The 12,395-nt window shown below is 34.2% G+C and overlaps 1 protein-coding gene across 1 annotated transcript; it reads right to left on the reverse strand.

Moving 5' to 3' along the window:
- Window positions 1–458: 458 nt before the first annotated feature.
- On the reverse strand, window positions 459–10,326 carry LOC120328439 (uncharacterized). The gene is made up of 13 exons (XM_039394922.2): window positions 10,160–10,326; window positions 9,811–9,942; window positions 7,987–8,106; window positions 7,849–7,911; window positions 6,939–7,017; window positions 4,741–4,912; window positions 4,138–4,194; window positions 3,068–3,201; window positions 2,705–2,830; window positions 2,242–2,418; window positions 1,165–1,212; window positions 1,045–1,091; window positions 459–788 (listed from the first exon to the last, which is right to left on the reverse strand). Exons 1-13 carry the CDS (start codon window positions 10,238–10,240, stop codon window positions 732–734), a joined length of 1,293 nt encoding a protein of 430 aa, XP_039250856.2. The 5' UTR covers window positions 10,241–10,326; the 3' UTR covers window positions 459–731.
- Between the last annotated feature and the right edge of the window lie 2,069 nt (window positions 10,327–12,395).

Consider the following 12,395-nt stretch of genomic DNA (forward strand, 5'->3'; position numbering starts at 1 on the left):
AAACCTTATTAGAGTTAAGATATCTATTTTGAAAACTTTAGAGGTTTTTGAATTAATTTGGAGTCGGATTACTAGACTAGACGGTTCTGGAATGAAATAAATTCGAAAAATTCAAAACATCCTTTTTGCGCTCCATTATATAGGAGAGAAATATTTTGTGAAAATCCTTCCAAAATTTGCGGTTATTTTCTTTTCACTTTGCGGGTTCTCGTTAGGGCGCGTTCTTTCACATGCATGACCATCTAGGGAGATTCTAAACTAATCCTCTTCACCTACACTCATACGTGATACAACAGGTGACGAATTCGTAGTTAGATTCTTACAAGATTAGGAGTCAGAATTCCATTAAACATCTCATTCGACGCAATATTTTCAATTATGCTGCAATCTAACTGACAAAAGCTATCTTCAATCACAGACAGTCAAGGTCATAGCAAAGAACCCTGACCCACCCACAATTAAAAGCAATTTTTCAGTTTATTCGATTTTAGATAAAATCAAAATAGTGATAACAAACATACCATCTGGTACATTATGTGAATGAAATAAAAAAACAAGCAAAATACATAATCCAATCTCGCACGATCTCATCCTAAACTATCGTCACAAAATTTTCAACGCTATAAACATAGAATTCACCACAATGAATACTACTGAACAAACTGTAGCAGCGATCAAGTTATTTTCAAACGGCAGTTGATGAATGACTATTCACATGTGGCATGAAATGCTCAATATTCCATTTCTCTATTTTCATTGTATTCTTGTTTTTCGGCTTCTTTCATTTGCTGTAAAATACATTGGATTTATGAAAAAAAAATTTTTATACAAAAGAACAAAACATCCAGGAACAGAATACTTCAGGCGACGCAGAAATTTCCTAATAAACATAAGCAAAACAAAATCAATTTTATAATGAGTAATCAATTTGCAGACCTTGTCTCATTTCAAACAAAAGAAGACCTAATATTGAAATATTATAACGATGGTCCAAATTTTGGATAACAACAACACAAATATTTAAAAACAGCTGGAAAGATATACCTCAGATTCTCTATATCCATCTGGTTCTCCACGGCCTTCATAAGACTCTAAAATTTTTAATCATAAAAATATTTATTCATATAATATAAACACTATGGACTGTGATAAAAGAACACTCACCTCTATGATTTTCATATGTTGGTTCTTGCTTCACTTCATTTCCACCACCTTGAAAGTTATCCAAATATTAATAAAATATATCTTATAAGTAAGTTATTACCATACCAGTGCCTATGGAGGGAAAAAGTTTTTGTCAAACCAGAAAACATGACATATTAATAATAATAATATAGCATAATCAGAAGTTTTCGGTGAAAGACTGGGCGATTGCGTTATTCAAGTATCTTGAATATCTAAATAGTCAAAAACACACCATGTACAAAAACAAACCTGATCAGAGAGAAGAGAATAAGGTGTTGCTAATTGGGCGCTCCAGAAGTGTGTGTACCCATACGAAGGTAACTAATTTTGTTTGCCTGCTTTAAATCAAGATGTGTAAAGGGACGGAAGCCTATGGGCAGGGGGTATATTCAATTTGCTAACACAGACAGTCCCCGAACTCATAATAGAACTAAAGATTATGGCATAACCCTAACCTGGTACACACACTACAGCAGGGGTGGGCAAGGTTTTTGAACCAGGGGGCCAAAAATTTTGCCTACCTAGACTGGAGGGCCATGTAGGTGTGTATAAACATATTTACAATGTTACAAAAGCAACAGTCGAAAACAATAAGCCTCTTGCCAGAACTAAATTTAACCACAGTCGTAACAAACTCCTGTTATTTTTAGCTAAATCATCAAAATTTGGTTTCAGTTTGGTTATGGGAGCATCAGGCGGGCCAGATTGAAAAACCCAAAGGGTCGGATTTTCCCCGCGCGCCATACTTTGCCCATGTCTGCACAACGGGGTACTGCTAATTGCCAATATAGAAAGTAGAAAAGACATAGTTGTAGACCAAGACCAAAAAGTGCTTGTTATCGCTCCTTGTATCAGAAAACCTCCTATTTCATTCCTCATACTGTTTTCACCAAACAGGGTTAGGCTGTATAGTTGAAAGAAAGATTGCTCCAGCAGTTAAAAGATCTTAGTTCTATTCTCCAGTTACCTGTTATAGGGACTTTACTTTACATTAATTTCTGAAACCCTCCTGAGAATTCCATACAATAAATTGATATGAAAAATGGAAATATTTACCTTCATAGTTTTGAGCATAGTTGTTTGATTGGTCCATGTCACCATTTTTTTGTTCTTGTTTCACTCCTCCATCTTCAGGATATTCGTCAGGCCGATAATCTTTTCTTGATTCATCACGATTTTTATCTCTGTCTGAACGACTGCGGCCACTGCGTTCTCTATCTCTGTCTGATCGATCTAATTGAAACATAACAAAGAAACAAATTGAATTAGGTTTTTCAATCTGGAAAAATTTAGAACAATCCTTGAATGGTAGAAAAGACTAATCAAGTGCATTCTGACAGTCTTTTTATAATATCTCATTTCAAAAATATTGATAATCTAAACCAGTGTTTTTCAAACTTTTTGACGACCCTCAAGAACTTTAATGAGCCCTAATCTAAGTCATGTGAATAGTTAATGGATGTTGACTAATGTGCCAGTATTTGATTGATGAAAAAAATATAGGCAACGTTGAATATACCCCTGTCTTTTCTATCCCTTTCCCGGCTTCGTTTTCTCCTAGATCCATCTTTTTCTCTCGATCTATCTCTGCGGTGCTTACGATCCCGATCTCTGTCTCTACCTTTGTCCTTATCTTTATCTTTACCTGTAATAAATTAAAATGGAGTCGAGGTTTAAAATTCATCCTGAATAGAAAAGGTCAATAATTATTTATACGATTTGTTGAATATAAAATTTGAAGTCAAAAGTGGGCTATGGTATAATAGAGGTAAAATATAAAAAGAGAATACACGTTTTTGAACCATATCTTTAGAAAGATTCATTCCGTTAAGTAAGTCAAATTAAAAAAATATCAAGATTTCTGAAAATAAAATTTATTTACCAGATTCATCACGATCTCTCCGAGAACGATCTTCTCGTCCTGAACGATCTTCTCGTCCGGGACGTTCCCTGTCACGATCTCTTTTCCTATCTCGATCTCCTCTGTCTCGTTTTTCTCTTGATGAGTGACGTTCCCTGAAGATATAAACAATGACTACCAAACGAATGACTGGCCGTTAGGAAGTGTGTATAGGGTAGAGATGTACCGATACCACTTTTGTCGCCGATACCGATCCGATACCAAATAAAAACGCCGATACCGATACTATGTAATTATTACCATAATTGAGTGTGCTGCGTAGGGCAGACGGGTTAAACAATAGTCTTTAAATGTTATTCATTTCATAGTACACATTATTTCAGTTCGAAAAAGAGATATATCACATAAGAAATTTATGTTTGGTATCCAGATGCATTAACTGATTAGGATGCATTGTACACTAACGCTAGTAATCTAGGTGTTCAATTAGAAAACTCATATACCGGGATGTCCCATTCCAATTTAATATTAATATCGCGACCTTCGAATATCGTTTTTCGTGTTTAAAAGAATATCGAATGTATGCAAATATTTTATTTTGTGTTCAATCGTGATCGTCGCAGCAATAAATTACATCCAAAATGAAAGGATATCAATCGGCGCCAACCAGAAGTAGGCTACTTATAATACCTATAATACTAGGCGGCCACATCAATAAATCTATAAAGGGACCTCTTGGAAGTATGCGTACCAAGATGGCACACAACCTGAACATAGCATGCATGCACCGGTCAGGATTCAGGTTGTGTGGCATCTTGGTGTGCATACTCCTGGAGCACCAGAAATTGTGTATTTAAACAAGATACATCGGTACATCTCTAGTATAGGGTGCAAAAACAGATGAAACGTTCTGCTAATAACCAAGATTAGATTCGTGCTTGTTTTAAGCGACCATCAAAACGTATCAAGTATTTGACAAACATTTTCAAAATAATACAATAACAAACGAATGTCCATGTGGCTATATGATAGAAATTCAAATGATAGTGTATTCAACTATTCTGGTGCTCAAATAAACAGTAGTGAAATACCTTCGATCTCTGCTTGCACTCCTTGGCTGTTCTCTTGGTCTTTCGCCATCACCTCGTCTACAAAATAAATAAATCTTCACACAAGGAAATACATAAATTTTCAACACTGTAACATAAATGCATTGCAGAACTGATAAAAGTTTACAGAATTTAAAATTTTTTCTGTGCTCAAAATAAATAACACACTAAATAGTGATCTGACTCTGATCACAATCAAAAGCGGTCTCAACTCAATCAGAAGTAAATGGAGACTAGAATGAAATTTTCAGTGACAATTACCATGACATAATAGAAAACTGTGTATGGAATTGGATAATAGGTATGGGAGTTTAGACAGGGACATTTTTATGAAATATGTCAAAAATTTCTGATAAAAGCACAGACAGGAGGTATGTCATTGTCATGTAATAGTAATTTTCAAACCTATGACATTAAATACTCTTCATGAATTCTAACCAACAATATAAACCTTATAACAGTCTCATGATCACAATTATCCACATATGGACGAGAATAAACCAAGATAACAGTATATCCTCATAACTTTTCATTCAATATGAATTTACTCATCATAATAACAGTTATCACAAGTATCATTCATACCCTGGTACTTGGCCTTCAGCTTTCACGTTTTCTTCATTAGGTCCACGTCTTGTTGCACCAAGTCCACCTCCGAGTCTTCGAGGCCGCCATCCTTTTACTGTTCGTCCTCTTTCAACATCTACTAGTACTCGTCGTCCATCAATCTTCTTTCCATCAGCATTTTTGTAAGCAGCTGTTAATAACAAATGATTTTGAATGAATTTTGTTGGTGTTTTTTTTGGGATAACACAGAATAGCATAGTTAGATAGCGAAGTAATCTACCTTGCAAGTCATGTGAATCTCCACAGATTTTTATTGGCAAGACTGACGTCCACTTCTTATTTTTGATTTTCCATTACAATAAGTTCATAGATATTTTAATCATACAAACCTTTTTATATTCAAATTGGAATTATCCCACCTTGCAAACCCATGAAATAGAATGTTTTCTTTCACAGTTACCGGCATATACCATGTGAACTATTATACTATATCGATAACGCTAGCATTAAAAGTACCATGATGAGGTCATCTGAGACTAACCAACTTTTTAAGTTTAAATGGCCTGTTGGATAAAATAGTTGATAGAAATTTACCATAACACTACTTTGAATGTATATCATTCATTTTAGAAATAACCAATGTTGAGTTTCCTGCATTTTTTCACAACTAACTTCTATAACACTTTTTTAATCCATTTCTTTTTACAGAAGAAAAATATTTTGAACTGCAAATACATGTGTATTCGCAGAGGCAGTTATTCTGCAATCTTCATTGAAGATTTTACGCAAATGTTTTATGTACATTGTTTATGAAATTAGTTCATATGCTGGAAATGTTAGAGATTCTTATTTGATAATGCATTATGTCGCATGAATAATTCATATTTGAAAATAATTGAAATCTCATTTTAAACATTTTCTATTCTATTCTCTGGCCTTACCTCAACTACCTACCACCTGCGTTACCTACGAAATTAGTTGGTTGACTGTTACAGGACCCGATTATATAATCTCACAGCATTTCATGCAGGGAATAGACATCTTTTCAATCCAGAACTTACCCGATTTATATAATAAGTTTATCTTACTTCAAACTTAATCCACACATAACTACTAAGCACTTACTACTGTTGTCTGCTCACCACCAGACATAAATTGATATATAAGTTTTAGTTTTAATAAAAGTATTTTTAATGAGGTGTATTAATACCTCCACTCCAAAGGAGCTCTGAAATATCAGTCAAGGATATTATTCCACAAGGGACTTTACCTGATATTTTGACATATCGTAGCTCTTACCATAAAATAGTTACTATGACCTTGTAAAATGGTAAAGCAATCTTCAGGAAGTTGTTGCAAATTTAAAGACTAGGTGCAAATCCAAGGAATTAGAACAAATTTTGATAAGATAAAAACATCAGGTTTTAATTCAAAAGTGATCCTTTATATTGGCTATTGTGGTTCTTTCCAGGACTAGCTTTTGACACATCAGCAAGACATCAAACTTACCAAAGAGTTGAGCTAAATTTTATGACCCAGTGTACTTGCTTTTATCAATTTACCAAATTTAACTGCAAGATTTTTGTCATAAAGACCAAATAGGGTGAGATCTTTTGTATACAAACCCTTCTTACCAATCCAGCGAATAGTAAGGCGGTGAGTATACAAACCTAATACTGAATCATTTCAATTTTCATAACTTTGTAATGACGAGACATTCTGAAGTTACACAATGTGTGTTCATCACATTCACATTTTCAATGGCGCCTTTTTATGCAGCACATTGTTAAGCTGCGGAAAACGAGACAAACAATCGTTTAGTAAACTGTCACTATTTTATTTATAGTCATTAAGTAAAAAAACGACACTGGTATCGATAAATTTGGAGCGCCCCCCAAAACGAAATCTTGTGGTTCTACCTACCTTCCTGACCTTACATACAACAATAAACCGAAATTTGATAGAAATAATTTAAAGCAATAATTGTAGATGGCCAGTTTTCGATAGGAAAAAGATGTAAACACACCTACCACCAAAATGGTTTTGCAAGCTTGCATGTTATAATACAAGAAAGATCGCGCCTCTGTAGTATGTTGTTCTGATTGTCAATTGAGTTGATTTAAAATTATGATCCATTAAAAAAGAAGGCACAGTATTCATGTATTACAACCTGCAGTCTTGATTTGAAAATATTAACAACTGATTTTAACACTCACTGTGCATGTCCCTCTCATGTTCAAACTCAATAAAAGCATAACCCCGAGGTTTCCCATTCGAATCTTTAACCATAGATATCTAAAATGAAAAACAGAAATATTGAAAAAAAATCAAAAAAATTACTTCTGGCAAAAGGGATAAATTAACGAAAGAAAAAAGTTTGAATAAACAAATTGAATTTGGTCAAAAGTTTTATTTTCAGCTTTTTAATCATCGGCTTCAAATGACTTATTAACAAAGATTGAACAATATAGCAATATTAGCATACCACTTTTACATTTATCCCAAGGGGGAGCAAAGTCGATGGGACAGCCTAACTAAGTAGCGAACCGTGGCCTCTTGTCCAGTTACTAGTCGATGTTGAATATGGAAATGGTTAACCAGTTATTTGTTTCAGATGCATGATTCTGATGTCAAAGGAAGCCAATAACTGACCAGGGTAATCAGGGGCCCTACTAAAAAGGTAGGTATCACAGGTATCAGTCACTAAAAAGGTAGGTATCAACTAGTAGTAGATGAATTAAAAAGTGAAAAGGTAGGTAGGTTTACAGGGAGGGTATCAGTAACCCTGACCCCACCTTTTTGGTCATTTACTACTGCTATCTACATTTTTAGTCACTGATACCTGTGATACCTATCTTTTTAGTAGCGTCCGTAATCAGAGGTGTGAGGAAGTATATTTCTAGCACTTAGCATAATGCAGCAATTGCCATATATATATCCCCCTATGACTCTATGTGCAAGCAAGAAAGTACACTCGCTAACTAAGATACTAAAAAGCAAAAATTGCAAATTAACTCCGTGACAGAAGCGAAAAATTTACGCTTCTATCAGATTTAATTCAATGCAGAAATTGAATTTGCAACAAAAATCCAATTTTTGGAATATAAAACTCATAAATTACTTTACCTTACGTATGGGGCCATACATATCAAACTCTCTTCTCAGCTTCGACTCAGAGGTATCATAATTCTGAAATAAAGGAAACAATATCGAGTTAAAATTGAAGACTAGAACATTGAAAAAAGGCTACAAATTGAGACTTACTACGCGTGACACAAATAATGTTTTGAAGGCATCTCCTGTTGCACTTTTATTATTGTGGGGATCGTAATTTTTAACTTCTTCTTCAATTTCTTTTGCACGTAGTATTGCTTTCTCTTTTATCTGTTTGAAATGAAAAAAATGGTAGAAAAGATGTTGAATGTTATTAATATGGATACTTTGCACTTCGCAATCAGGTACTGATTGAATCAATCCAGTAACGCATTTTGAGTCGTATCTTTCCAACATGAGTCATGTATATGTAGGGATAAAAATGCTTATAAACCTTAGTATAGAGCAGGGGTGGCCAACACGTAGACAGCGATCGACCAGTTGATCACCACGACTCGAGTAGTCAATCGCGTCTGATGTTGAGTGAATTTGATAACATACCCCAAAAAATTGTCTTGAATTAATTTCATGCAGCGCCAGTTGTGTGTTTAAAAACTGAAAGAATACAGTACTGTACATACGCAAAATACGATATACATATACAGTATTTGAGTCTGGGCAAGCCCGAGAGCATATTATTAAGCAACAAATGGAAGTTTCGCCATGCCATGGTTAAAAAAAGAAGGGCTGAATATTGAGTAAAGCTCGACCGATATCACTTTTTGGCACCGATAACGATATATCGGCCAACTGGTGACCGATAACCGATATGGACATACCGATATCTACAACCTGAACCCGCAGTAAATACAAATAGAAAGAAACATTCCGTTTCAGTCAATTAAAAGTATATGTTGAAAAATAAAGCAGTCCTACACAGTGCTTGCATCATTAATAAAAGTTTCACAGCAAATAAGACCACACATTAATGCACAACAGAGAAAAGGCAGTCAGTAAAAAGCTTATAGAAGTCCATTTTGATCCATACAGTAGTAGGTGGGAGTAGGCTTGCACGTCATTTACGGAATTGTTTCGAGTTACGGAAGGGAAGTTACAAATTACGTAAAGTCGTAATTATTGGTCGAGCGCTTTCGCGTTTGAAACGTGCTCCTTACAAGCAGTCAATTCCGTCGATTGTAAAAAATGAAAGTTTGGCGCGGCGGTGTGGCTCAACGGACTAAGCATTAGGAATACGCTCGCCACCGCACCCCTAACTACTCTGCGTGGGTTCGCAGGTTCGAATCCCATGCAGGGATGGTTATGTGCGAGAGGATTGCTGCCATTGAGTGTCTTGACTGAAACACGATCCTACAATACATTCTACAATCCTATTCTGCAGTATTCGAAAGTTATTGTATAACTACGAGAGAAGTGATAAATTTCATTAGCAATAATAGCAGTGGCATCAGAATACCCATTTTTTCCAATTCCAAGCGAGCGAAGAATCGCACTCAGAGGAAATTATAAAGTAGATACTGAAGTTCGAGCAGTCATATAACATCCAACATTATATCTGGATTATGTGATTTGAATAAACCCCAAATGATGAAACATTTACCTCGGGTACAATTAGATTATCAAATTAACAATTTTAATAATGGAACATGAAAAAAAAACTTTTGTGACGATTTCATTAGGATTGCGCCTACAAATCCAAGCTTATTAGCAGTGGGGAAATTTTTGTATGCTGTGTGTAGTTATCTGCATATTCAGCACCCATTCGTTTGTGTATGACCCTTTTTCCGATTAGTCAATCGTGAGCTATTTTGAAGATTCTAGTCGATCACGGTCGAAAGCAGGTTTGTCACCCCTGATATAGAGCAGTATATTGGTCGTGATAATTGAGTTAAACATAAAATTAAGACTATGAAAATGCTTGATTGCCAAACTTTCAAAACATCCGCTGAATGCTACAATCTTTAAATATCAAAGTACCCTTCTGGCTTTCTTCTCTGCTTTTGTCTCTCCCCTGGTTGGTGGAGGTGTGTCTTTGGGATCTTCAAATAGTGAGGTATATTGTGAAACACCACAGTATGGATTCTTTTCGCGATCTTTCTCCCATGATAGCTATAAAACAATGTGAAACATAAAATATATGTTAACCTCATACTTTTATAAAAATACTATAAAGGGTCCAGCATTACATGAGACATATTTTGAAGAACTAACAACAATTATAATATGAATAAATATATCAAAATTATGAAGTCAAATTCCTAGATTATCTGATTATAGAATCATTTTACAGTTTTATATGGTATATTTATAATCATTTCTCACTTACCTGAGCAGTTGGAGGTTTGTACGGAACTGGGTCTCGAGCAGCAAATAGAGCTAGCAAGTTGGGAGGCAGAAATTGTGTCATTATTCTTGTATAAATTCAAAATAATATTATTTAGTATTTTTATTATTTCAATTTTGAATTTGTACGATCATGCAGTCATGCATGCATAATATAAAGTCTATTACCGGTACCGTACCGGTACAGTAGGAAAAGCACATCATAAATACATGAAATAGGCTATAATGAAAAACGGATACCGGTACCGTACAGAACGATACAAAATTTAGATTGAATGCCGAAATAAATTGTATTGAACTGTACGGTAACTTTTGAATATCAGAATACTGGAATAGACTGAAAATAGAATTTTCCTAGGTCTACTAATAGACTAACGTTACTGGCTTTATAAACGTTATTACATAAAAACTTGGTGGCTCTGACAATAAAGAGACCATATCTGATATATAATCTACAACGCAAATGCAATACCGGTACCAAGCATGGCCTGACAAAAACGAGTGCGGGCTAGCGTCACACGAGTGTGTGGCTGGCGTTCTGACAGTGTTATACGGTAATTTGAGGCATCCTAAACGCTCACAGATTACTAAATTACCCATATCCACATTTTAATCAGCACCAGAACCTTCCAGAGTCTGCCAATTGATGGCACAAAATGGCCACAATTGCCGGGAAAATGAATCAAAATCAACTGAACAATAATATCTCTAATCAAAGTTGCCAGATATGACGGTAAGCAAGCCTGAAATTTTCCGTCAGACCTAAAAATTAGGAAAATTGAAATCTAAGCTAAGTGCTTGATCTTTTTATGAATAAAATGTAGTTATGAATAAACCATACCTGATTTGCACAAATACATCTTGTAAAATAAAAAAAATGATGATGATAAAAACATTACACCAGCAGATACACATTGTCTCGATGGCTTTTGATGTCGAAATTCGACAGTTCATCAAAAAGGATTCAACGAGTTGTTTATCACGGAATTAAATTATCATATTATACAGTATATGATCTTACAAATTTCAAAAAATTCTATCGTAGAGAAAGACTTTAAATTTAAAGTCAAAATTAGCACACTCGACCGATATCAATATTTCGCGGTAATGGTGTTTCAAGTCAAATTTCAAATATAAATTGAAATTGATCCTAAAGTTTGTTCCTCAAAAAATAAATAATCATATTACATGGTACTTTTTTAAAAATTATCAAAAAATAAAAAAAATTCTACCGTCGGGAACGATTTTAAAATAAAACCCGAAATTGGATCTCTCGAATGATATCAATATTTCCCGACAACGGTGTTTTATGTCGAAATCCAACACCTAATTGAAAATATTCTAACAATTTGTTCACCATAAAATTAATATATTATAATTTATAGTAAATTATCTTACGAATATCAAAAAAAAAAAATTCTACCGCAGGGAAAAACTTTAAAATGAAACCGGAATCTACCCATGTCTAATGATATAACATCTAATGATATACATATTTCCACGACAACGGTTGTTTGTGTCGAAATACAACATTCTATTGGAAATATTCTAATGATTTGTTCACCATAAAATTAATATATCATAATATATAGTAAATTATCTTACAAATACCAAAATATAAAAAAAAATTCTACCGTAGGGAAAAACTTCAAAATAAAACCGGAATGTACCTATGTCCAACGATATCCATATTTCCCGACAGCAATGTTTTATGTCGAAATGCAACACTTAATTGAAAATATTATAAGAATTTGTTCACCATAAAATCGATGCATTATAATATATAGTAATTTACCTTACAAATATCAAAAAAAAATAAAATTCTACCGTAGGGAAAGACTTTAAAATAAAACCGGAATCTACCTATGTCCAACGATATCCATATTTCCCGACAACGGTGTTTTGTGTTGAAATACAACACTCAATTGGAAATATTTTGTTTTATTCTACATAAACTTGGGAATCTCTGTTCTCAGCTATGAACTTTATTTAGTCTCGTAACAGAAGTAGCCTAAAACATGAAACCGGTATGTCATGTATGTTTTTGAAAGTTACAAAATTTAAACCCAATGTCCAATCTCTATCAGCGTTAATGTAGCAGTAGAAGTCTCATATACTGATATATATAGAATAAGAAAAGTAATCACATATATTCGTCGGACTGATTTTTTTCGAATAGTGAATCTGCCTGTGCATGTTTAAGCAAAGCATTGTTTTTA

The sequence above is a fragment of the Styela clava genome, chromosome 7, assembly GCF_964204865.1.
Source record: "Styela clava chromosome 7, kaStyClav1.hap1.2, whole genome shotgun sequence".
NCBI classification, from domain to species: Eukaryota; Metazoa; Chordata; class Ascidiacea; order Stolidobranchia; family Styelidae; genus Styela; species Styela clava.